Source organism: Saimiri boliviensis, chromosome 4 (assembly GCF_048565385.1).
Source record: "Saimiri boliviensis isolate mSaiBol1 chromosome 4, mSaiBol1.pri, whole genome shotgun sequence".
Classification (NCBI taxonomy): Eukaryota; Metazoa; Chordata; class Mammalia; order Primates; family Cebidae; genus Saimiri; species Saimiri boliviensis.
In genome coordinates, this window is record NC_133452.1 from 19,370,868 (window position 1) to 19,398,735 (window position 27,868).

The 27,868-nt window shown below is 43.6% G+C and overlaps 1 protein-coding gene across 7 annotated transcripts in view; it reads right to left on the reverse strand.

The window, feature by feature from the left end:
- PLEKHG1 (pleckstrin homology and RhoGEF domain containing G1) overlaps window positions 1-27,868 on the reverse strand; it is a 265,171-nt gene that overhangs the window by 135,948 nt on the left and 101,355 nt on the right. The window contains exon 1 of one of the 7 annotated variants that reach the window (XM_003943562.4): window positions 1,595-4,474. The exons of 5 other annotated variants lie outside the window; for them this stretch is intronic. Coding sequence is in view for 1 of the 2 variants with exons in the window: in XM_010331424.3 (XP_010329726.3) it covers window positions 1,510-1,561 (52 nt within the window). In the remaining variant the exon portion in view is untranslated. Of the gene's footprint in view, window positions 1-1,509; window positions 1,571-1,594; window positions 4,475-27,868 lie in introns of those variants that run through there. One more of the 7 variants, XM_010331424.3, reaches the window with a different exon arrangement.

The window sequence follows — 27,868 nt, forward strand, 5'->3', positions numbered from 1 at the left end:
CAGTTCCAAAACATCCCTGCACAGCTGGGAGGGAGGCACCAAGAGAAACAACATTTTCTTAAAGAAAACGGAAGAGGAAGAAGAGGCAAATTCCAAGTGACTAACAGCAGCATAAAATAAATCCATCCATGAAGTACATTAGACATGTTCTTTTAAAAAAGGAGGAAGAGGCCAGGCGCAGTGGTTCAAGCCTGTAATCCCAGCACATTGGGAGGTAAGGCAGGTGGATCATGAGGTTAGGAGTTCGAGACTAGCCTGATCAACATGGTGAAACCCCGTCTCTACTAAAAATACAAACATTGGCTAGTCGTGGTGGTGTGCCCCTCTAATTCCAGCTACTCGGGAGGCTGAGGCAGGAGAATCACTTGAAACCAGGAGGCGGAGGTTACAGTGAGCCGAGATCTTGCCACTGCACTCCAGCCTGCAAGACAGTGCAAGACTCTGTCTCAAAAAAAAAAAAAAAAAGAAAAGAAAAGAAAGAAAGTGCCTGGTAACAGGGATGCACGTAAATGAAGCCATCTAGAAGGTACAACATAAAATGACTAAGTGTCATGTCTTCTCAAATCTTTAAAAGTATAGAAAATGGTCAAAACATACAGTGAGTAAAATGAGTAGTTTAGAGAACATATATATAATACTATCCTAATTTTGAATTTAAAATGCCACTTTTTAAATTGTCTACGTTAGAAATAGATTGAAGGAATATAGAATAAAATGTTAACATCGGTTTTACTGAGTAGAACAAATAATTTTGCTCCTTTCATATTTATGTGTAAATCTCTTTTCTTCAATAGGTGTATTACTTTTGTAATCTGAAAAAGTTATTTAAGGAAATTAAAATCACAATCTCAATTGGTGTCAGATATCTAAATATTTTGAGTTAAAATAATTTTTTATTCAACATGTGATTAAGGAAGGCTGAATATTTATATCTTTCAAAAATGTATCACTAAATTCAAATTATAAAGCAAAACAAAATCAGATTCCCATGGGCAATAGCATTGAATACAATCCACACCACCTTAGCCCCAATCATTGTTCCTCACAGAAGTATTTCTTACCAAGAAACACTCAAAATGGAATCTGCATTTCTTAGTCAACTTTGGTTGCCACTAGACTCAGACTAAATTTTATCACTGCAGTTGCTAAGCACACATTTGCAGACATTTATTTTTTTCCTCCAACTTTGACTGCATATGGACCTCAAAAAGAAAGCATGTTAAAATGCAGAGCCTTCGGCGCCTGACAACTGGAGATTTTAGAGTTCTCCCCGGAGTCAGAAACATCAGCTCTCTAGATATTTCGGCCTCACTTTAAGGAAAGAGCAAAATCAAATGAAACTAAGACAAAAACGATTTAAGACAGGCTGCAGTTCGGATGGAGGGGGAGAAAAAAAATCACCTTCTAGGCTTCGGTCTATCTCCTTTGTAACAGAAGAGTTGTACTAGACCCAGCTGAGCTTCCGCCCGCCACAGTTGTGAAGAAACCCCCCCTGAAACCGTTTCTCACCTCGGTGGACCTCTCTGGCTGCTCCGAGAGGGAATGAGCTTTGTCCCGGCATTGGTTCCTTGGGGACATTCCCATTAGCACCTACCTCCGCTCCACTCAGGCTGAAGCACATCGTCTGCCTTCAGCTGATGCAGTGACCTCAGTCAGGTAAGAGAAACAGCCTTTGCTAGTCTGTGCAGCGCCTTCCGTGGAAATATTGCATGAGTCAGCTTTTATCTCCCAAACTCAACACACAAAGGCTTTACAAAAACCTGATTTGCAACTTTCTCACTGCCTTTTTCCCCCTAGTGTGCAGACCACAGACTTCGGCATCACTAAGAGCCTTAAATGAAACATGACATCATTCAATTGAGAGACAGGACAATAGACACCACTGTGGGTAACTTGAAAATGCACACTTCACTGAGCAACACCCTACCACTTCCATTCTTCTGTGAACATCAAATACAACCCACACTCGCCTCAAGCTGCCGGGTTTCACCTTCCTGGCTCTGGCCACAGTTCTCATTAAATTCCAGAAAATAAGCAAGATCTCTGGAGCTCTGATATTTTTAAGTGCAATTCCTGAATTATGGGCTTGTTTCAAAGTAAAGGGACACATCTTTAACTTTCAAAGTAATTGGAGACATCTTTAAACATAATTTTTAAAATGCAGGTTGCAGTGGGGGTGGGGTGGTGAATAACATCCAGTGAAAGGCAGTTTGGATAATTAGTTTCTGTTAACAAGACACTTAATAGAATTTTAGCTGAGCAAAGTTTAAATTTAAGGCTGACATTTAAAAAACCTATCCGAAGACAAAGACCTAAAATTGATATGTACAGGCACTTCTTTGGAGAACAGTTAAGTTCTGTGATTTTATATTCATAAATACTAAGCAAAGACAGAATGATCGAATATTCCTACAATACTTTAGTGAGACCTTCCAATTAGTTTGGGTTGTTGATTTCTCTAAGACCACTGGTTCTTCTTAAAATGCTCTATTTTTATATAAAGATTCAGAAGGCATGTATTTGACAAATAATTTGAATTCTTTAAATGATGGTCTCCAGAAATACAAAATGCTATTGAAAACTGATACCACTGCACTGTGGAACCAAAATTCAAAATATGGATTATGTCCTTGTATAGATGTCTAAAACAGAACTATTTCAGAGGATTAAAATCCTTTAAATAGAAGTTCCATTTAAAGCCTTCATTTGTGGTTATGGAAAATACCATTGGCAGATCATCTTTAATATAGCTATTTCTATCATGCCTATTAAGTGCTTTTAAACTAACAACATAATAGGATAATTTGTTTTAATGCTGATTTCCTTTCAAATAAGGCTGAGCATACACATAACTATTTAAATAAGTGATTTTGAAGGAAACAGTTCAGAAGACAACTTGCTGGAATTTCTCACCCACAAAATTCACCAGTTTGATGGAAATCAGTAAATACAGGATGCTGAGAAGGCAGTCTGAGAGGAAGGATCCCCTCCCTGAGCTGTGGAGACTATCTTCATCCTCTATTCTGGCCTCCATAGAAACCCCACTGGCCTGCCAAATGACGTCTGTGTCTCCCACACCAGTGCCTAAGCTGGGCTCTTCCTTTTTGTTCAATGAAGAGGCAGCTCAAATCAAGCTCCCATTCAATCTGCTACAACCACTTTAGCCCACTGCTCTGTCCCATTAGTTTAACAGCTGTTTATTTTACTTAGATTAAGGATCATGTGGTCTCATATTTAATTGTTTTCTAATTGTCTCTCTTTTTTTTTTAGATGGAGTCTTGTTCTGTTGCCCAGGCTAGAGTGCAGTGGCATGATCTCTGCTCACTACAACCTCCGCCTCCCAGGTTCAAGCAATTCACCCGCCTCAGCCTCCTGAGTAGCTGGGATTACAGGTGCCTGCCACCTCACCCAGCTAATTTTTGTATTTTTAGTAGAGACGGGGGTTTCAACATGTTGGTCAGGCTGGTCTTGAACTCCTGACCTCGTGATCCACCCGTTTCAGTCTCTCAAAGTGCTGGGATCACAGGCGTGAGCCACTTCGCCTGGCCCATTGTCACTTTCTTACCCAGCATTGTAGCTGTTGGAGTCAGGGAACATTCCTATACTGTAGATTTGATATTCTTGAGGCAGATACAAACATCTAAATTCTTAGATGGGGTAAAATATACAGAGACTCTAGGCTTCCTAATGACTCATTCCTTTTGCATATCCTCAGATCATAACACAGCTACCTTTAACTTCCAATAAAATCATATCATACTTGGTTTTTTTTACTTTTTATTTTTGCCAAGAAACGTGTTTCTAAAATGTGATTTCTGAGAGATGCCATATATGTTACACATGAACAAAAACAGCAAAGTTGCTGGTGGGCAGTTTGCTAAGCTTACCCACCAGACAGGTGACAGTCGTGAGGGACAGCTTTGAAGTGTCAGACAGGGCCATATTGGGTCCTATGGGACAGTCATTTATTAGTTCATTCACGGTTTCTGCTTTAGCTAAATCAACAACTTATGTAAGTAAAGACCTCTCCTATAATTTGCAAATTAGTTAAACCACCTATATTGCATCTACAAATATCAAAGATTTAAAGTATATTGAATTTTATTTTTGAAATAAGCTTTTGCAGAGTAGGGTACACACATACACACACACATTTTTTGCCTTTATATTTATTCTCGTACCACTTATTTGCTTGAATAAAAATTAACAAATGGATAGTGCATGAGGCCTAGGGAGGGATAGTACATTCACATACTAGCAGAAAGGAAAGGAAAAGGGAAGAAGGGCTGGGCGCAGTGGCTCATGCCCGTATTCCCAGCACTTTGGGAGGCCGAGGAGGGCAGATCATGAGGTCAGCAGTTCGAGACCAGCTTGACCAACATGGTGAAAAACCCCATCTCTACTAAAAATACAAAAATTAGCCAGGTGTGGTGGCATGCACCTGCCATCCCAGCTACTTAGGAGGCTGAGGCAGGAGAATCGCTTGAACCCAGGAGGCGGAAGTTGCAGTAAGCCGAGATTGCACCACTGCACTCCAGCCTGGGTGACAGAGCAAGACTCCTTCTCAAAAAAAAAAAAAAAAAAAAAAAAAGGGAAACGCCTCCATTTCTTGAGCAATAGTCCAGGTTTTCACACCTGAGAGCAGAGGCGCCTTCTAGATTTTGGTATTTTCCAAAGGCCCGGTTTCTCCCCCTTTAGCTCTGCAATGGTTCTGCATTCCCGTGCCTCCCATCTCCTATTCCATACACTGAACTGTTAACAGTTCTTGGAGGTGCACTGCTGGCTTGCCACTGGACTTCTGTTCATGCAGGAAATTGAAAAATCTTAAGACACACCAAAGGCACAGATGCTGATATCCTTGCCACTTTTTGCTGTATAATTTATTTGCCAATACTAACACTGGGTGAAAAGATGATGTTTGCTCTGCAAAATTTATTATTTTTTTATGTTATTTATTTTTGAGACAGAGTCTTGCTCTGTCACCCAAGCTGAAGTGCAGTGTCACTATCTCGGCTCACTGCAACCTCCGCCTCCCAGGCTTGTTCAAACGATCCTCCCACCTCAGCCTCCTGAGTAGCTGGGACTACAGGTATGCACCACCACGTCTGGCTAATTTTTTGTGCTTTTAGTAGAGACAGGGTTTCCCCATATTGGTCAGGCTGCTCTGGAACTCCCGACCTCAAGTGATCCACCCACCTTGGCCTCCCAAAGTGCTGGGATTACAGGCATGAGCTACTGAACCCAGCCCAAAATTTCTTTTTTTTTTTTGAGACGGAGTTTCGCTCTTGTTACCCAGGCTGGAGTGCAATGGCGCGATCTTCGCTCACCGCAACCTCCGCCTCCTGGGTTCAGGCAATTCTCCTGCCTCAGCCTCCTGAGTAGCTGGGATTACAGGCACGCACCACCATGCCCAGCTGATTTTTTGTATTTTTAGTAGACACAGGGTTTCACCATGTTGACCAGGATGGTCTCGATCTCTTGACCTCGTGATCCACCCGCCTCGGCCTCCCAAAGTGCTGGGATTACAGGCTTGAGCCACCGTGCCTGGCCTCCAAAATTTCTTTTTAATTGATAGAGTGGCCACAGATAAAATGCACACGTGTGGCTTGTCAGGTGGTAAAGATCCCCTTGCTGGAAAGCAGCTTTGTTTATTCCTCACAAGCACAGGTTACACAACCGGGAAGTCCGGGTTCCATTCCCAGTGTCCCCACCTGGAATGGGGAATCAAGGCACAGAAGAGCAGCACTGACAGGACATAATTGTAGCAACCAGAGCACAAACCAGCCAGCAAGGAGGTGCAGGCGGCCTGGTGGCCTAACCAGAGGAAGACCAGAAAGTCCCTGCCACTTAAAAAAATCCCTTCCCAGGCTGGGTGTGGTGGTTCACATCTGTAATCCCAACACTTTGGGAGGCTGAGATGGAAGGATCCCTTGAGGCCAGGAGTTAGAGACCAGAGTGAGCAACTAATTGAGATTCCATCTTTACAAAAAAGATAAAATTTAGTCCAGGTGTGGTGGCTCATGCCTGTAATCCCAGCACTGTGGGAGGCCAAGGTGGGTGGATTACTTGAGATCAAGAGTTCAAGACCAGCCTACCCAACATGGTAAAACCCAGATTCTACTAAAAAAATAGAAAAATTAGTCAGGCGTGGTGGCATGTGCCTGTAGTCCTAGCTACTTGGGAGGCTGAGGCAGGGGAATCATTTGAACCTGGGAGGCCGAGGATGAAGTAAGCCAAGATCGTGCCACTGTGCTCCACTTAGGCAACAGAATGAGACTCTGTCTTAAAAAGAATCAATCAATCAATACAAAACTTAGCTGAGTATGGTGGTGTATTGTCCATTGTACTAGTTACTTGGGAGGCCGAGGTGAGAGGATGGCTTAAGCCCAGGAGTTTGAGGCTGCAGTGACCTAGGATCTCACCCCCGCACTCCAGCCTGGGTGACGGAGTGAGAGCCTGTCTCAAACAAAACCCAAAACCCCTTCCTAGAAATCTGCCATAGGGCCTGGAATTCCAAATCGTTTTGGTTTAAGGTAAAAGTTATCAGTTAAAACCTAATCTCCCCTGGGAAGGGCCATGGCATCACGGCCACAGTAGTGTGAGTTAGCCTGATCATCCTTCCAAGGAACTATCCAGGTTTTCTGGGAATGAGGGCAGGAAGCACAGGCAACACACAAATCTAGGGACTTGGCCAGGTCTGAGCTAGTTGAGGCACTTTGCTGACTGTGCAGCCAGGTGACAGCTCAAAAAGCTGGGCAATAAGGAAGAAAGGGCAGCCCAGAGACAGAAAGACGGGCGAAGGCCTGCAGACATTTTTGGGTTCAAGGAAATATTTTGCTTCATACAGTCAACACCGGATAAGGCAGATTTAGCAAATAATCATAGACTTTCAGATGCAAAGGTGCTAGAAGTGAGAAGGGGCATTTGAAAACACAAATACTATTTCACACAAGGAGCGTAAGTAAACCGTGGAGGAGGCGTGGTGGGGGAGGGGAGACTGCTTACCTTATAATTTAAGATCTTGCCATTGTGGCACATTTTTCCGGGAAAATGGTAAAACCAACCATTTTTGGAAGCATGGGCCATTGACAAAACACTCTTAATGTATTTTTAGTCTATTAGAAGTTTTTTCTTTGAAAGAATAAGGCATGCGATCACACTTTCAATGACACATCACCGAATAAATGTGATGGGCCGGGCATGGTGGCTCCCACCTGTAATCCCAGCACTTTGGGAGACCGAAGCAGGTGGATCATCTCAGGTCAGGAGTTCGAGACCAGCCTACATGGTAAACGAAATCCCGTCTCTACTAAAAATACAAAAAAATCAGCTGGGCATGGTGACACATGCCTGTAATCCCAGTTTCTCGGGACGCTGAGGCAAGAGAATTGCTTGAACTTGGGAGGCGGAGGTTTCAGTGAGCTGAGACTGCGCCACTGAACTCCAGCCTGGACAACAGAGCGAGACTCTGGCTCGAAAAAATAAAAAGTGATCAACACTGAAGTCAACTGCACACCTAACGGTGTCACACATCCATATTGAAGTCCCTTAGAAGGACACACTGACCTTCCTCCTGTAAGAGCTAATGTACTAACACCATTCTGCACTGCAGCTGCTCTGATTAAAAATCTATACACATTCTTCCAGGCTGTCTACTCTAAACCCAAAAATATCACCAACTACCAATTCTATCTTGCTACTGTTCTACAAACCAAACTATAAACTTTTTCAAGCAAACAACAAAGCTAACCTTTTTAAAAAAAAATATTATTTCTAAAGGCCTTTTTTCAAATTGATATAATTTTAGTGGCAAGTGAGTTTGTTTTCACAAATTAAAAAAATATCGGGCAGCAGGCCAGGTGTGGTGGCTCATGCCTATAATCCTAGCACTTTGGGAGGCTGACGTGGGTAGATCATTTGAGGCCAGAAGTTCGAGACCAGCCGGGCCAACAGTCTCTAGCAAAAACACAAAAAATTAGCTGAGCATGGTAGTGCATACCTGCAGTCCCACCTACTCAGGAGGCTGAGGCACGAGAGTCACTTGAACCCAGGAGGTGGAAGTTGCAGTGAGCTGAGATTGTGCCACTGCCCTCCAGCCTGGGCGACAGAGTGAGACTGTATCCCCTCCTTAAAAAAAATTCTGTCAACAAAAGACACAGGTCTAAGGCACATAAAAGCACTCAAATATAGTAGGAGTTAAGTGAAGCCAGTTTTGTTAGTCCTGGAGTACTGAATCTAACAATAGAAACCAAACTATAAACACTAAATAGTTACCAGGACCTCAGTCATCCAACTGAAAACGTCATTTCTCAGCCCCTGCTGCACTAAATGCCAATATTGAGGCATAGTCCTAAGAATTTTAGAAAACAAATGAACAAATGAAGCCTGTTATTCACAACAGTGTTGTAAACGGCCTGCCTTTCCCTTGCAATCAAGTTATGATTGAACGCCTCCATCATATGCCTACCAAGAGTCAGCCATGACATGAACTGAGATGGCCTTGAAGGGCACACGTTCTAGACTCTAAAATCTTACTGTTTCAAGCATTCCTCCCTGGGTTCATTTTTCTGCTACTATGACAATCATTAGCTCAATTTGTCACTCAGTTCTTTGATTAGGATATTTGGTTTTTATTTTCCAGAGACAATACAATCAAGTCTTAGTTATTTTTGAATAATTTTTAGATATCAAGCAAGCAAATATGTTGCAAATAGCCTCCTGCTTTCAATGATCTGTCAGTCCCATCTCTAAGGACACCGTGGGAGGACTTGCTGTGCTCAGCACAATGAACTAATTATCCCTGGAAGAATGCAGGCGGCTTCCAGACACATTTTTCTGCAGGAGATAACACACATCTAATCCATTCATAACTAAAGGCATTCAACACAATCTATACTTTTGAAACACTCTAAAAAATGTACTTGAAGAAAAGGCTTGGATGCTTTGTTGAAATCTTAACAGCAGTATGTATTTTCCAAAATACTAATTAAAACAAAATCATCTTATAGTTTCAGAGTAACAGCCATTGAGACTTAAATAACCTTTACGGGGTTTGCAAAGGAATTTCTCATGGCAGAGGAGAGAGGCAAACTCTCTTTGCTAGTCTTCCTCCTCTTTTCTGGACACAAACCCACAGCTGAAATGGAATAAAGGGGAGGGCTCAGCTCAACCTTGCCAACTGCCCCCAGCCCTTCCCATAGAACCTGCGATGGCAGACTGAGAGAGGCAATTCTCAAGAGCAGGAGAGGAGGGAGTGTAGCTTGCAGGGGATACACAGACAAGCTTCTGGAAGCAAACAGAAATCAATCTCTGAACTGGTCAAACCCCCTACCCCTGACCTCCAGCAATGACCATCCTTTTGGGTCATCACAATGAGTCTTCTTCCCCACTCCCAAAGCTACGTTCAATGTCACGATGGTTGACAGCTTCACCTCTAGGACATATGACCTGTGAGCAAATGATTTGTCTCAAGGGAGCCTAGACGCTTTCTAGAACTGAAGTGGGTGGTTTGTGTGGATATTCACTTGGTCTCCTGCACCAAATCATGGGAACAATCCCATTGATGGAGATATCTGTAAAGGCCAAATATAGATTCCACGCCAGGAAAGCAGAACTCACTTGTCTCTAAATGAGTTGAGATGACTTACCACTTTCCAGGATTTTTTTTCAACTAAAGAAGGCAATGGAGGCTGCTGACCTTAGTATGCCAGTATCACAATGGCCTTACACAGCCCTCTGTTGCCATGAAGTTCTGATCTTTGCCTTTCAGAACTTCGAGGCACCTAGCAACATCCTGCTGATCTTTTCTTCCTTCACACCTTCTCGCCACTTGAACTAAGGCCAATCACCACTTACCCTCAGGTACCAGGCCCTCCTGAAGGTCAGGTCCCGTGCTGCGCACAGTGAAGCGACATGGGCTTTAAGCCTCAGACAAGAAATCCACAAGTATGATGAGGGCTGTGGAGCAGTGTGGGACATTGCTGATGTAAACTACCAACAATTGTGTACATAGCCATTTGCACTGTTTTCCTAAGCTCTCTTTCCCCTTCATTTCAAACTGTCCTTCAATTAAAATTAAAAGTGGAGAGCAACTTTATGTTGACAGTAAAATCAAGCTCCATTAGGCTGCCTTCACTTAGGGTTCACTTTCTTAAAAGTCTTAAAGAATAAGCCCAGTCGGACTCATCTTTCATCTTAAATTTAATTACTTGGTATCCAAGCTGACAGCCAAACTTGCTGAAAGTTTTTGAGAGTCTAAACACTTGCCTAATTCCCAGTTCCCACAGAGGTACATGAAGTAACTTGTTTATGTTAACAGAACAAAGGAAAGGAAAGAGAGTTCTCTGTTCCACTGCAGGTTCAATCAGAATTGGGTCAAGAAACAAGTGTGACCAAACTTATTTCTGTTTATTCTGAATAAACATTATTGAATCCTTTACAAGTAAATGAAAGAAGAGCAAAAGGAGGAGGAAAAAGCTAAAGCATGAAGACTGGTGGCGTGAGGGGTGGGATGATGGGTGAGCGCCTTCCCGCAGACTTTGATGTCTCTACATTTTCTTTAATGAATATGTATTATTTGTGTGGTTAAAATATAAGAAGAACAGAATGAATTTACATGGTAGGTCTTGTTCCTGCCACACCCCTGGCCCAATCTTTCCCAGTCTTGCTTTGTCTGACGGTCTACACACTCTGCTCCCTGCTGGCTGCCTTCCAGGTAGGTTTGGCTATAGGCACCAACAGTTTGAAGCAGGAGGAGGGGGGAAATAGAGGCATTTCCTCCACTCCCTCATTGATTAGGGGCAGCACCTCCATGGTTCCAGCCTTTCTTGGGCTCCTTTAACTCTATTTTGTCCCCAGTTCCTCGGGGATCCCTGTAGGTTGTCCCAAAAACAGTGGCTAAGGCTTCCCAGTGTTGTCTCTCTTTGCTTCACAGAAACCCTTCACCTGAACCAGCTGAGCTAATTCTGTTTCTTGCCAGATCCCTGGCTGATACATTGTCACACTAACTCCAGAATCCTTGGTCTAGAATACTGACAGCAGTTTGACTTCATATGCAGTCAGACTATTGGCCTGAGCTTTCTACCCAGTGATACAATGCCAAATTCCAGCCCCATTTTAACCTATGATCTGCTTGGTCCAGGTCAATGAAATAAATATTCAATTAGAGCCTATTCTATAGCAGAAAAATATTTTGAATTTGATATCTGCTGATATATTCACTTACTCAATATTTATTGAGCAGCTACTACATGCCAGGCACTGCCTTGGGCACTAAAGACACAACAGTGAACAAAACAGACAAACACCCGTGCCTTTATGACACTTAATTTTCTAGGAGCTGTATAGACTAAAAAGAATCCTATGAGAACAGCATTCAACAGTGGAAAGAGACTCAGGCTTTCTAATCTGGTGTTTCAATGACCACTTACAACATCTCACCAAGTGTGTCCGGTCTCTGCTTAGATACTGTTAGTTACCAGACATCCCATCCTGCGCAAATAATTGATCATACCGTGGAGTTCTTTTTTTTTTTTTTTTTGGAGATTTTTTGGAGATAGTCTTGCTCTATTGCCTAGGCTGAAGTGCAGTGGCATGATCTCAGCTCACGGCAACTTCTGCCTCCTGGGTTCAAGTGATTCTCCTGTCTCAGCCTCCTGAGTAGGTGGGACTACAGGTGCATGCCATCATGCCCAGCTAATTTTTTGTATTTTTAGTAGAGACAGTGTTTCACTGTGTTAGCCAGGATGGTCTCGATCTCCTGACCTCGTTATCTGCCGACTTCAGCCTCCCAAAGTGTCGGGATTACAGGCGTGAGCCCCCGCGCCTGGCCACCCTGGAGTTCTTTAAAGACTGCTATAGGAAAACACAAGAGAAATCACACCTCACCTCCATTTTGTAGTTTCTTAATTACTTGAGCTGTCCTATCAGTTTCCCATATGTATTTACATCTTTATTCAACTATTTATGGAATAACTACCCTAAGGGATTCCTGGAGGCAGGTTCAGTGATGGCGGAGGTGGTACAGAGAAGTCAAAGGGGAGAGCTGCCCCTCATGGGTGTGGGGCGTGTGGGGTGGAGTGGCCTGAACACCGTTACCACCCTCGGATCACCTCCATGTGTGTCAAGATCATGCCTTCCTAACGCTTCCACCAAAGTGGTTTCAGATTTTTTTTTTTTGAGACGGAGTTTCGCTCTTGTTACCCAGGCTGGAGTGCAATGGCACGATCTTGGCTCACCGCAACCTCCGCCTCCTGGGTTCAGGCAATTCTCCTGCCTCAGTCTCCTGAGTAGCTGGGATTACAGGCACACGTCACCATGCCCAGCTAATTTTTTGTATTTTTAGTAGAGATGGGGTTTCACCATGTTGACCAGGATGGTCTTGACGTCTTGACCTCGTGATCCACCCACCTCAGCCTCCCAAAGTGCGCCAACTTACTATTAAAAATGTTAAAAAGACATCATTTTTGGAGAACATCCTCTGGGAAATAAATATTCTCCCCACTCCTCCCAAATGAGACTTTTAGGGACACTGCCATCACTGTGTTCTCCAAGGGCACAGAGTTTGGCCAGGCAGACACACGGAGGGGTCACCCGAACAGGGGACCGATGGCTGTGTGAGATATACAATGGGCTGGGAAGGCACAGGTGTTATGGAAACGTGGAAAGCGGGCCAGGCCTGGTTTGTGGGGGTCTGGGAAGGCTTCCCTGAGGGAGGGATGTGTGGACTGACATCTGACGGCTGAGAAGAACTCAACAGTGGAAACCAGCCAAAGAGAAAAGACCCTCCAGGCTGCTTTACTCCCGATGGCAGAGACTGCTGGTGTACTTGGCGTCATACCCACAGTGAACACCCAACCTAGATTTTCTTCCTGGGCAATCTTGTTTGCAAATATACTGTGACATACCACCATTAATAACTATGTCTACTGCAACAATGCCCCTTTATTAAGGTATGTACTCCTTTCCGTCTCCACTCTGGGGGTAATCCCAACCCCTCCTCTGCATGTATCAGTCTTCTCTCGTCTCACCTCTTCTCCTCCAGACGGTGGGCAGAGCTGCTTGGGCGGTAACCATGACTCTATTCTTGCCTAATTGCTTGGACTGGGTCCTTAAAAGGTGTGGTTACAGTAAATCACAATGTAAACTTCCCTGCCCAGCATTTCCATCCGGGTATTAGCAGATTAAAATGAACATCAAAGGAGCCCTAAAAGAAGGGGTCACAAAAGGACAGACTGACGGCTGGGGACGGTGGTCCTGCCATTGTTTGTCTTGCTACTTCCAGGGGCCTTAAGAACTGACCATGTGCTCTTGAGCCTTGACTATTTCTCAGGATCAGCTGGACACCTTTCCTGGGGGACCCAAAACCAGAGACAACTGCCTGTTGCCAGTATGGATCAGACAGAAGATATCTGTTTAGGAGTCGGTACAAAGTAGGGTGTAACAAAATGGTAAACATAATGAATTAAGCTGCTCTAAGAGTTTTGAGGAATTGTGTTTTCATAATGACTATTGGTTATCAGCCTAGTCATATTTTTTTTGAGACTGAGTTTCATTCTTGTGGCCTGGGCTGGAGTGCAGTGGCGCAATCTGGGCTCACCGAAACCTCCGCCTCCCGGGTTCAAGCCATTCTCCTGCCTCAGCCTCCCAAGTAGTGGGATTACGGGCATGCGCCACCACACCTGGCCAATTTTTTATTTTTAGTAGAGATGGGGTTTCTCCATATTGATCAGGCTGGTCTGGAACTCCCGACCTCAGGTGATCCACCTGCCTCAGCCTCCCAAAGTGCTGGGATTACAGATGTGAGCCACCGTGCCGGGCCCTATAATTCCTGATGTGGTAGAATTTGAGATAGATGTTTTAACTATGATCAATAAAAAAAATCCCTGCAAAATTTTTTGATGATGTCATCTGACAGTAAACCAACGTCTGGCATCCAGGTCATGCTTTTTACCTATTCACTGACATCATCTCTACTTTCTGCAAAATTGCATTCTGGAAACCAGGTTATAAAGATTATGAAACGGCTAATTTTACCACAGGGGTGTTGTCATCATTTGTGGCTGCATCCCAAACAAGCACCTGCCTTAATATATCCCTGACATAGCAGGGGCACAGCAGCTGAGCTAACTGTACACCTGCAAAAATTATGCTCCTATAATATACAGATACTGTAAGGTATGGTTAGTTCTGAATTATTGAAGGAACTCTTATAAGCTTATATACAATTATGATTATTAGAACAAATTCACTGCAGTGAGGTGTCCTGGATGAGCCTCCGTAGAAATTGGGTGAGTGAGACTAGAAGGCTCTTTGAAGCTATCCCCTAACCCATGTACTTAGTTTCACGAAATGACCGACTGATTTAAAAGGGGCCTAAGGGGGATCCTAGAAAAAGGATTCTAACGATATCTAAAACTAGGATTCAGATATTTTCAGGCATATATCACAGATTCTCCATGGGGAATGAAGGTGGGGCCGGGGCTGAGATCTGATGGCAACAGAAGCTTTGGTGATCCTGGGAGAGGAGAGGGGGAAGTCTGGCAGGGACAAACGGAATCAGCAGAAGGCCATTCTTCTGGTGAGGGGGAAGTCCTGGTTTCTGATCTTGTATGTGGCAAGCACTCAGGCTGGCCTCACCTGGACGTTTGGACAGCCTGGGAATGCCCTGACAAAGAGACTGGGTGGCCGAAAAACAAAAACCAAAGCGAAGAGATGTAACAACTATAATATCCCAGGCAACCTGGCTGTGAGACCCTTCTATCCAACAGAAGGAAACACAAGGGGAGAGGAATCCTTTTCTCATAAAGAAAAGAACAGGGAGTTCTTAGCAGCCTGGGGGTAGGGGTTTGAGGGGCCCACCAGGAGAATTCCCACAGGGAGCCTGGAATGCTGACTATTCCGGGGCAGGGGCCCCAGGAAGGATCAGTACAGTGTGGGAGGAAGGGCAGTGACAGGTCAGGCAGAGGAAAGGGGAGCCAGGAGGGGCTTCCTGGGAGGTCCTGTCTTTACACCTGTGGGAAGTGACAGCTGGGCTGACCGAGTGTGATCTTTTAAAGTGACTTCCCCTGTAGCCACAGGGCTGGTGGGGCCTGGTGGAGCTGAGGCTGATGAGCCCGAGTGTGACCTGTGGACCTGTTGTTGTCTGGTCAACACAGGATTTAATTTCTTTGTATTGATGACCCAAGTTTAAAAATCAGGATACTCTGCATTAAAAAAAAAAAAGACAGATCCTGTTGCGGTGGGGGGACTTGGGGTTGGGGTGCCAGAAAATTAAAAAGCGATAGACACGAGTTAATGCTAGTCTAATGCTCCCACACAGCAGCAGTGGGTGGGTGGAGCTAAGCTTACTGATATCACCCTGGCTGTGCACTTCCCAGTGTGCCACAGTCCCCACCAGCCCCTTTCATATTACACCTGTCCTCTACCACCCTTTTATACGATCTGCCTGGCCCTTGAAGTGCGTGACTTTGGATTATACATGAGGGCACCTCCAGATGCTGCACCATTTGGGTTACTAGTCCTCGAAATTACCAGACTATCTGATAAGAACAATTTATTTCTCCAATGTGTAAGCCATATGAAAATGAAACATAGGCCAGTGCGGTGGCTCCCGCCTGTAATCCCAGCACTTTGAGAGGCCGAGGAAGGCGGATCATCTGAGGTCAGGCATTTGAGACTAGCCTGGCAACATGGTGAAACCCTGTCTCTACTAAAAATACAAAAATCAGCAGGGCATGATAGTGCGTGCCTATAATCCCAGCTACTCAGGAAGCTGAGACAGGATAATCGCTTGAATCCGGGAGGTGGAGGTTGCGGTGAGCCGAAATCACACCAGGGCACTCCAGCCTGGTTGACAGAGCAGAAAAAAAAAGAAAGAAGAAAGAAAAGAAAGGAAAGAAAAAGAAAAAGAAAGAAAGAGAAAGAAAGAAAATGAAAAATAAAGAACTAAAAAGATGACTTCTTGTTACTCCAGACAAGATTAGGCACACACACACACAAATGCTATAAAGCCAGTTTTTCCATCATGGAAAAATTTGGTGAAGGAAAGGGAAGAAGGTTTACAGTGGAGGGGTGGGGAAAAATTAATCACAGCTCAGGAAATGTAAATGGTCTTTACCATTTATCCTAATTAGCTCATATTTTCATTTTTGTCTCTTTATATTCAAACTAACTTCTATTAGTTCTTTTGCAGACCTACATTTCAATAAAACATTAGAATTTTGTCTGGTTTCTATGAAGGAATTAAGATAGGAGAAGCAATTAATTCTGCCCAACCAAACAGATAATTAGATAATTGGTGTCATAGTTCTTGGTTTTTTCCTTTTTTTTTTTTTTTTTTTTTTTTTTTGACAGAGTGTTGCTTTGCTGCCCTGGCTGGAGTGCAGTGGCATGATTACAGCTTACTGCAGCCTCAACCTCCCAGCCTCAGGTGATCCTCCTGCCTATGCCTCTGAATAGTGGGGACCACAGGTGTGCACGACCAGGCTTGGTTAGTTTTTAAAATTATTTGTGGAGATGGAGTCTCCCTATGCTGCCCAGCTAGTCTCACTTCTAGGCTCGAGTGATCCTCCCACCTTGGCCTCCCAAATTGCTGGGATTATAAGCATGAGCCGCCGCACCAGGCCTGTCATAGTTTTTGAAACTGACAACTTGATAGAACATCCAGACAAACTACAGCCCCCAAAGAATGACACACTGAACTGGCTGGCAAGACACAGGGGGTTCCTACCATCTGCGCACCCTTATGGAAGTAGTGGAATGAGGATTTGTTTATAAGCTCTTCTGAAAAACAAGACAAGATCTACTATAAATACCCAAATTTATGTATCACATCCTAATCTCCTGAAACACTTGTTTTGTTGTACCTTTTTAAAAAACAACAGAACAGGAATGAAGACAGAATTGGAGATTCTAGTCTCTCAAAATAAACAACAACTATAAAATTGGATTTATTGGCAAGGAAAAAAGAGGAATAAGCAGTCCCCTAACTTGGAAGGGCATTTGTGTGTTCTGACGTTGATCATTTAAGATGGTCCCTAGAGGCATTAGTTCTTCATCAGCATTTTTCCTAGAAAGGGGAAACCCCACCCTGCGCACCATCCCCGTGTTTATTTCTTTCTGAACCCGAGAGATAAAACTTTCAATACACAGAGGCCTCTGAGAGGATCTGTAGACATACCCAAGTCTTTCTTAAGAAGAATCGCCTCTGATATGTGATATCTTCCCTCAGGAGCATGAGGAGGAGGCAGCGGGTGAGGGGGATAGAAAAACAAAACCAACCATTTTCCCCTAATCCTCATGTGGGAGAAAAAGTAGAAGCAAAAAGCTTCCCCCAGGGAAAAAGCTACCCCAGACTGGAGATGAATCAAGCAAGTCTGGTGAACGTCGGACTGCTGAGCTTGCTCAGCTTGAAAGGCCACACAATTGCTTCCAGCACACCTCCTGGCAGGCGGGACAACTGGGCTCAGGGGGCCCTTAGCATGGGCAATGGTGGCTGGAGAGGGGCAGGGGCTGGGTGGGACAGGCGGTCCTGCCAGCTTTTCATGTTTCTCTGGAAACCCCATGACAAACACAATGACAGAGAACAGGGAATCTTTGTGCTTTTCTACATGGATAAGTCCCGCTCCAGGAATTTATTTTTTGAAAGTTCCCCTGAAGATGAGATAAACCATTTATATCTTATAAAAATGAGTGCTCCAATGGCCTATCTTCGAAATATGCTTTACATTTCATTCTTCTGCAGACAATAAGAGATTTTAATCTATTTAGACATTTTAATACGTCAATTATCATAATGGCATTGTAAGCCAAAAAAAACTGGTGATTTGAGTACACACCCTAAACCATTATTTCTCCAGGTATTACCTAACACTTCCTAAATTACTGCTATGGACTGAATTGTGTCCCCCCACCCCCAAATACATACGTTGATATTGAAGCCCTAACCCCTAAAGTGACTGTATTTGGAGACGAGCCCTTTAATGAGGTGAAGTTAAATCAAGTCATAAGGATGGGGCCCTAGTCCAATAGGACTGGTGTCCCTATAAGAATAGGAAGAAATAATAGAGATCTTGCTCTCTCTGTATGCAAAAGCCCATGTGAGAATACAGCCAGAAAGCAGCCGTCTGTAAGCCAGCAAGAGAGGTCTCACTAGACACCAACCCCACTAGCACTTTGATCTTGTACTCACAGCCACCAGAACTGTGAGAAAATAAATGTCTGTCATTTAAGCCACCTGTCTGTGTTGTTGTTATGGCAGTCAAGGCTGGCTAGCCATCATGACCAGCAAGCTTTTCAATAAGCAACCAGATTGCTGGGCCCTGCCCAAAAGCACCACATCAGAATGTTTAGGGATGGGGCCCAGGGATGGGCAAAGGTAACTGAACTCTTTGGGTGATGTAAGGTTGAGAACCACGGAGAGCTCAAGGCTGCCTGCAGCCCCTTACTCCACCCACCTCAGCCTTCCCCTAATCCATCATCCCAAAGAAAAATGCTTGGATGGGGGTCGAGGATGAGAGACTTCAAGGATTAGACTCTCAAAGGGAAATAAGGGATTATGAATAGAACTAGGCAGGAATCATGGTGGGGTCCAGGGTGAGGTGTATTGTAGGAAAAGCCACTTTTGTCTCTGAGTTGGGCTTGCTCAGAAGGGACAAGAGAGGCCCTTGAGACCCATGTGAAATGCTGCCCAACTCCATCGGAAGGAGACCAGAGGAAGGTTTATGTCTGAAGCCGAAGGTTAACGAAGAGTGTGCTTGTGCTGACTATTCCCTGCCCTTGGAGGAAGGCACCAGCCAAACGTCCCCCACCTCACTCCAAAGAACCAACTAAGATGCATTCTCAACAGGCTGACAGGTAAGTCAGACCATCAGCCACCGAGGATGCTTTCAACTCTGAAGCTCGGCACCAAAGGAAAGTTATCATTTGCAATAGCTGCACTTTCAGTCTGTTTTGTGAGTCCTGATCTTCACCAGAGTGAAAGGCTCTACTATGTCAGTAGACTTAAAGTTAGTTCTAATTGTCAGGGATAATAATAGACAAACAAATTCAAACGCACCACGTACATTCAACTATGTAAAAATGCCACACTGAATTCTGCAAGTTATCAAAAGTCAAGGTGTTAAACAGCAATCAAACACTATTTTAAAGCAGCATATTAGCTGAAAGGCAAGACCAGAGTATTTTTTCTTGTGATTCATATGTATTGCCAGGGTAGAGAGACACGGCTATGACACAGGAATGTTCTACACTTCCAAATTAAGGTACATTTTTTTTTTTCTTCCAATGGAGTCTTGCTCTGTAGCCCAGGGTGGAGTGCAGTGGTGCAATCTCGGCTCACTGCAACCTCCACCTCCTGGGTTCAAGTGATTCTCCTGCCTCAGCCTCCCGAGTAGCTGGGATTACAGGCACATGCCACCATACCCATCTACTTTTTGTATTTTTAGTAGAGATGAGGTTTCACCATACTGGCTAGGCTAGTCTCGAACTCCTGACCTCGTGATCCGCCCACCTCGGCCTCCCATAGTGCTGGGATTACAGGCGTGAGCTCCCATGCCCCACCTACAACAGAACTTTTAACAACGACTGTGTTGCCCAGTTGTGTTTTTGAAGTAGCAAAAGATGTCCATGTCTTTTTTGTTGTTGGAAAAAAAAAAACAAAAAAACAAAACTTTTTTTTTTTTTTTTTTTTTTTTTGAGGCAGAGTCTCACTCTGTCACCCAGGCTGGAGTGCAGTGGTGTGATCTTGGCTCACTGCAAACTCTGCCTGTGATTCATATGTATTGCCAGGGTAGAGAGACATGGCTGTGACCCAAGAATGTTTCACACTTCTAAATTAAGGTACAATTTTTCAAAAAGCAGAATATATTCTAGACTGATTTTTAAAAATACTGTTTAGGAAGTAGCTCTTCAAGTAGAAAAAAGTTTTGTTTGTTTTTTCTTCAGATGGAGTCTTGCTCTCCTGGGTTCAAGTGATTCTCCTACCTCAGCCTCCCGAGTTGCTGGGACTATAGGCATCTGCCACCATGCCTGGCTAATTTTTGTATTTTTAGTAGAGACAAGGTTTGGCCATGTTGGCCAGGCTGGTCTCAAACTCCTGACCTCAAGTGATCCTCACACCTCAGCCTCCCAAAGTGCTGAGATTACGGGCATGAGCCACTGCATCCAGCCTAAATATAAAATTTTAACACCAGTAATTTCTTATTTCTTTAGCAGGCATTTAAGAGCATTTTTAATATATTGCCCAAATATGGGAAATAAAGCTGTACAATCTATAACTCCATCCTAAAAGTTTCCAAATTCTTTAGAGAGAGAGAGAGAGGGAAGTACCCTAACCGTAATCCTAGCTAACGGGTGAGTATGTTCTCTTTTTTTGAGATGGAGTCTTTCAGCTCACTGCAAACTCCACCTCCCAGGTTTGAGCAATTTTCCTGCCTCAGCCTCCCAGCTAGCTGAGATTACAGGCAGCTAATTTTTGTATTTTTAGCAGAGATGGGGTTTCACCATGTTCACCAGGCTGGTCTTGAACTCCTGACCTCGTCATCCACCTGCCTTGGCCTCTCAAAGTGCTGGGATTACAGGTGTGAGCCACCACGCCAGGCCTGTGTGAGTGCCAGGTGCTGCTCTGACTGTATTAGACTAATTCCTCCCGACCCTCTCCCAGGACAGAGGTGCTACTGCCTCCATTGCACATCCATTTTATGGATGAAGAACTCGGAGCTGCGCAAGTTCAGCAGATTGGCTGGATGTGCAATGCTAGGAAGTGGAGGCCCCACAGTTTGAACCCCGGCGGCTAGATTTCAGAGCTTAATCACTATTCAATACTGCCAGATATGTGTGTTTATATCACAAATGTATAGAATTAGAGAATCTGGAATATGTGCCTTGGGGGTGAAGGGGGGGCCTTAGGATAAATATGTTTAACCAGAATCTTTCTTTCATAGACCTTTGAAGCCTGGAAAGAGGATCATCCCAGTTCCTCTGGCCCAGGGGTTCTCATACCTTAGCTAGCATGGGAGTCCTCCGGAGGCTTGGTAAGACACTGACCTGCTGAGTCCTAGCCCCAGGTCTCTGATTTGATGGGGCTGGGGTGGGGCCTAAGGATTTCTAGCAAGTTCCCAGATGGCTGATGCTGCTGGTCCTGGGGACACATTTTGGGAATCGGTGACTTCCTCAGTCCGCGGCTGCTCCAGAATGAGGCTTCTGCATGCCTCACTGCACATCTTCCAGATCAATGGTGGACACCGCTGCTCTGTAGCAGCAAGCGGCTGAGGGAGGCTGGTTGGCCTGGCAGGGTCTCCTGGTCTCCTTCTCGCCCTGTAGCTGAAACGTACAAGAGGCTTCTCTCTGGTAGGTTGGCCCCAATTCACTGCAACACTGATCCCTCCATATGTTCCTCTCCATCTTCCCCAGCACAAAACCAATTTGAAGCAATAGGAACCCACTGTCTGCTGAGTAAACATTATTCTCACTATGAGTTATTTACTGAAACCAGTGATCTAAAATTTGGCTCTATCAATGCTTAACATAGCAGGAGTTAGCAAAAATAGCAGGGGCCATGGATAATTGCCAGTCTTTATCCTCAGAAGGAAAGGACGATCAGACAATTTCAAAGTTTTCTTTTGTTGACACTGTAATTCAAAAGAAATTTAGTTTATTTGTTTAGCTAAGAGGATCCATGGCCTTCATTAAGATCGCCAATAAACTATTCTGAAAGTAGAGACATCATTGAATTATCGTTTAAACTTGCCATGTTTAAAATGGCTTACTTTTCGTTGCCTCGTGGAGTACTCTGAGGCTTAAGTGATTTAATGGGCCTAAGGCATGACTCAGCCAGGTACACAGTAGGCGCTCACAGAACATCGCTTGCTCTCCATGTTATTGTTCCTAATATTTGGGGGAACCCAGGGCAAAATCCGTACCTATATGCCCAGGTAGGGCAAAGAATATGACCCAAGTAAGTACAGACCTCAGAGTCCAAAATGTCTCTTCCCCATTAGCAAGGTGGCCTGGGGACAATGGCACTCAAGAAGCATTTCTGGAGCATCAATATCTACAAGACAATTATCTGTTGCACGAGGGAAACCTCACAGGACTTAATGCTTGGGAGTCACTTAACATTGAGTCAGCATGTCTGAATCCCTGCCAGGTACCAGAGACCTCAGGTAAAGAGTTCTAGGCAACAGTTATTTTTGGTTGTTTACATTTTTTATTTTGAAATAAGTATAAATGTATGAGAAACTGCCACAACCAAACCAAACCAAAAGCGTACAGAGGGCCTCCTGTGTCCTTCCCCGTTTCCCCAACAGTCACTTGCATACTTGTAGTCTAATAACAGAGACTGACATTGGTCCAGCCCACAGCATTCAGCTCTCACTAGCGTTGTTTTTTTTGAGACAGTCTTGCTCTGTCACCCAGGATGGACAGCAGTGGCACAATCTTGGCTCACTGCAACCTCCACCTCCTGGGTTCAAGCGATTCTCCTACCTCAGCCTCTCAAATAGCTGGGACCACAGGCACACACCACCAGCTAATTTCTGTATTTGTAGTAGAGACGGGGTTTTCACCATGTTGGCCAGGCTGGTCTTGAACTCCTGATCTCAGGTGATCCCAGCCTCCTAAAGTGCTGGGATTACAGGTATGAGCCACTGTGCCCAGCGAGATCTCCCCAGCTTTAAGGACAGTTCTATTTTTGTTGTGAAGACATAAAACGGTAATGTAAAAGCAACACACAAAATCACCAATTTCATCTCATTTAATGTTACTTTGAAGTATGCCTTTGTACCAGCTATGAGAGAACAGTAAGTGTTAAGCAAATGAATTGTATAAATACAACTCTCTTAAAAAAAAGTAACTGTTTTTCAGAGATTTGAGCTTAACATATAATCATATTAACCTATTTCTGAATCATATGCAGATACAAATGCCTATTAGTGAAGACAATTAGCCTCTTTTAAAGAGGTGAACTGGAAATGTGAAATACATAGATTCTAACCCACCTCACCCTGCCCAAACACACACACAACCTGCACAACTACTGGAAAAGAATGCACAGGAGAGGTGGGGAATTTTATATATTGTCTGGCCTACAGTTGCATTATGGGAGGTATGTGTATTTTGTTTCACTTCCCCAAATAATCTTTAGCAGCTCCTATTACCGTATTTGTTATAAACTAGTGCAATCAATTTATTAAAAGGGTCCAAAATAGTCTTCCTTAAGCATACTTTTTCATGTACATACGTGTGTGTGTATGTGTGTGTGTGTGTGTGTATACACACACAATCAGGTTAGGGAGTCAAACCCTTTATATGTAACAACTTCCTTAACTAACAAAATTGTCATAACATGATCAAAATTGGTATCTTTCAAAATTGATATAACCCAAGGTATCGCTTGAGCATCCCTAATCCAAAAATCCAAAATCTCAAAATACTCCAAAATCCGTAACTTTCTGAGCATCTGCATGACTCCAAAAGCGGGTAACTCCATATGTGGGAAACACTACACATAAGTACTTAACACAAAGTTTGTTTCATGCACAAATTTAAAATATTATATACAATTACCTTCAGGCTACACATATGAGGTATATAGGAAACCTAAATGAATTTCATGTTCAGATTTGGGTCCCATTCCCCAACTGTCTTATTATATAACGCAAATATTCCCAAATCCAAAAAAAATCTGAAACCCACAACACTTGTGGTCCCAAGCATTTCAACGCATACTTCACAATTGATCTACTTGCTTGATGCATTATCCAACATTTGGTCTTTATCCGTACCATTCTTTTAAAAAATAAAAATAAAACCAATACCACCAGAAGAACAAAATGTCTTGAGAAACTCTTAGGAAGAAGATTCTTCAGGATCTATCAAAAAGGACCAGAATCACTTTCTTAAGCAGGTAGTGATGTGGGGACATTTTTGATGCCTCCCCACAAGAAAGCTGCTCTGGTATTAGGAAACAAAATACAGCATCTTCCCTTTGCACAGTATGGGTCTGTCTGTGTCAGTCCTCCACCAGGAGGCTGGCCAGAGTAAACAGATGTCTCAATACGCGGAAAAGCCAAACTCCCTTCCCATGGTACACAAAGAGCTGATGCCCCTGCTGGGGCCATCTGAATTCTGAATGATCAACCAAACTTCTGCAAAGGGCTCCCCTCCCAGGGCTGGCCCTAGGCGAGATTCTGAAATAGGAGAAGCTTGTCCAGGACCACACCAGGGCTACTTGCCCAATTCCGAAGGCACCCAATTTACTTCCCAGTTGCCTGTCCTTAAATCTCCCCCACTCAGGGTTCCCTTCTTTAAGGCTAGTGCCTGAAGCTCCACAGCCTTGCAAAAATCCCGAGGACTCTTCAAGAGCTGAAATCGTCTTTCCAGGCACAGAACTAGACAGTCACAGGCCTGAGTCCAAGTTCAGTGCTCCCTCCATTGCCTACATACAACATGACAAGCTCTTTGGAAGGGCTCAGCAGTGGAAACTTTACTATCCTATCCACCTTCTTAAAGCTTGAGAATTTACAAATTGTTTGTAATGGTTCTTACTCTTTCAGAATCAAATCATCACATATATTATATTTCACCTCCTGGGGAAATTTTAAAATGCTCAGACGCATTCATGTATTTAAAAGTACTTCTTTTTTTTTTTTCTTGAGACAGAGTCAAACTCTGTAGCCAAGGCTGGAGTGCAGTGGCACCATCTAGGCTCACTGCAACCTCGGCCTCCCAGATTCAGGCAATTCTCATGCCTCAGCCTCCCAAGTAGCTGGGACTACAGGTTTGTGCCACCATGCCCAGCTAATTTTTGTATTTTTAGTAGAGATGGGGTTTTACCATGTTGGCCAGGCTGGTCTCGAACTCCCAGCCTCAAGTGATCCACTTGCTTTGACCTCCCAAAGTGTTGGAATTATAGGAATGAGCCACCACGCCTGGCCTTACAGTTTGATTTCTAAAACCACTATACCACCACCAGGGGATTCAGTCTCATGCACACAAAGAATACTTCTAAAACATACTTACCTTGAGACACTTTTCCTCTCACAAATAATTTCTGGTATCTCTACCAGTTAAAAACAAACACTTGTGAAATTATGCTTATGAACCAATTATTGATTCCCAACTTCTGGTTGTTTGAAAATTCCTTTTATACAGTTTGCATGGAGAAGCTGTTTTTATGAAACACACCTACAAAGTCAGATTAACGGGCTGAAGAACCAACCACCAGAACCAATGCTAATGCATCCCTGAAGAAGGGAGAAAGTAAGTGTGTGTGTGTGAGTGTGTGTGTGTGTGTGTGTGTGTGTGTATGTGTAATGAGATATTCAAAGTGTTTAGTGTGGGGCGATCAGATGTCTAAGTGTCATCCTCTGATTTCAAATGGAAAACTGCAGATTTTCTTCTGAAGCTGGCAGCTTGCCATTGCTGCAGGCCCTGAAGTGGCTTTGGGCTTCAGGGACAAACAGACTTCGCTCAAATTGCACTCCGCTTCTCCCAGGCTGCAGCTCTACCCTGGGTCTCCTGGTCTTAGGATGAATTCCTCTGCCAGGCTTCCCCGGGACTTCTAACCTAAGCTGTCAAATAAATCATTTCAAGGGTATGTAGACTTTAAGAACTATTGACAGAGGGAAGACATCCTAAAATAGCCTCCGTGATCTGAATTCTCCCTCATCACAACCTTGACATACAGCCAGGTTTTGAATACCAGTCTTCTGCACCCTCTGCATGCCCAGGCTGGAGAGTGCATGGATTTTCTTTTTTCTTTTTTGTTTTTCTTTATGTTTTTCGAGTGTGCATGTTTGTTAGGCAGTGTTGCAAGCAATTAACATGCATCGTCTCATCCAGTCCTCAGGAGAATTCCATTGTTCCCATATAAAGGTGAAGATATTCTTCCATAAATAAAATCCCCATTTCATTTGACTTGTTGTGAAAGTGGCCAAGAAAGTAAAAAATTAACATTTTTAGGGTAAAGATTCTAAGCCTGAATTATTTTTATGTTTTCCCACACTTTCTTCCTGACAGGTAGGGCTTAAATACGTGTATTTAGTTAGTCACTTTACAGCTATTTACAACACGAAATCCCCCTCCATTCAATGAGGGCTCATCTTGTTTCAAGAAAATATCAACAACCAGAGATACAGTTCATGAGAGAAACTCCAGAGTCAGACCCCTGTGAAACAACAATAATGGACATTTGGTGTGTAGGGTTTTTTTTGTTTTTTGTTTTTGTCTTTTCAAAAAATTTTTTAGAGTGTGCATGTTTGTTAGGCAGTGTTACATGCAACCAACATGCATGGTCTCATCCGGTCCTCAGAATTCCATTGTTCCCATTTGAAAGATGGACAATTCGAGGCTTAGGCCAGCTACACAAGGCCAAGATCACACAAAGTTAAGCAGAATAGCCAGAATTTTAGTGTTCTTAACCACTGCCCTATACTTTAAAATTTCAAGGAAAGTAGAATGAGCTCTTTTTTTTTTTTTTTTTAAATAGAAGAAACACCCAGTACAGCCTAGGATTCCAGTTTGTAGAACAGAGATATGTTTCTAGTGAATTCTTTGTATTTTCTATACTCTTATCTTAAATCAAAACCAAATTAAGCAGCTCACTATCTAAAAATCAAAGGATAATGTGCTAGACTTGGAGCTTTTCAGAAATTTTTCCAAATTACCAAGTATGAAAAATTCTATTTGCAAAAACATCCAATTCAAGTTCTAGAAGCATAAAACACTGAGCAAAGAAAATGAAAACCAGAGTAGGTTTTCAAGTAGGACAAATATTGTTCTTTGGAATAGAAACTTGATGAATCTCACCATGGAGCAAAAGGCTTATAAACTTTTGAAAAAGCAGGGTTCACATGGAAACAGAAACATAACGGGAACCATGATATGCAGACTGACAGATGCAGCATGTCTTCCTAATTCTTTTAAAAGCCAGTCTTGGCTATTAAAATGTCAATGTAGGAATAATAAAATACCACTGACTCTAGTTTTCCAGGGGGAATGTTAATACAGAGGTTTTAAAACTTTAGTTTTATACAAATTTACTAGCACAGAGGCAGATACATTGATCACTCTAGGTACTAAGAACTGCAGCTCTAGTCACTAGGAATTTGCTAGAAAACACTTAACAGATAATAATCGCACAGTCATGAGGACTACATAATAATGTAAATCAATTATTATAGCTAACATGTTTTGAGTACTGTGTGCTAGGCACCATTTATTTTATTTTAATTTTTATTTTTTGAGACAAGAGTCTCACTCTGTCACCCAGGCTGGAGTGCAATGGCACCGTTTCAGTTCACTGCAACCTCTGACTCCCAGGTTCAAACAGTTCTCCTGCCTCAGCCCCACAAGTAGCTGGGATTACAGGTGCCCACCACCACACCCAACTAATTTTTGTATTTTTAGTAGAGACGGGTTTTTGCCATGTTCACCAGGCTGGTCTTGAACTCGTGACCTCAGGTGATCTACCCACCTCTGCCTCCCAAAATGCTGGGATTATATGCGTGAGCCACCATGCCTGGCTAGGCACTATTTTAAACATTTTCTTTTTTTTTTTTTTGAGACAGAGTTTCACTCTTGTTACCCAGGCTGGAGTGCAATGGCGCGATCTCAGCTCACCGCAACCTCTGCCTCCTGGGCTCAGGCAATTCTCCTGCCTCAGCCTCCTGAGTAGCTGGGATTACAGGCACGCGCCACCATGCCCAGCTAATTTTTTGTATTTTTAGTAGAGACGGGGTTTCACCATATCGACCAGGATGGTCTCTATCTCTTGACCTCGTGATCCACCCGCCTCGGTCTCCCAAAGTGCTGGGATTACAGGCTTGAGCCACCGCGCCCGGCCAACATTTTCTTTTTAAATTAATTC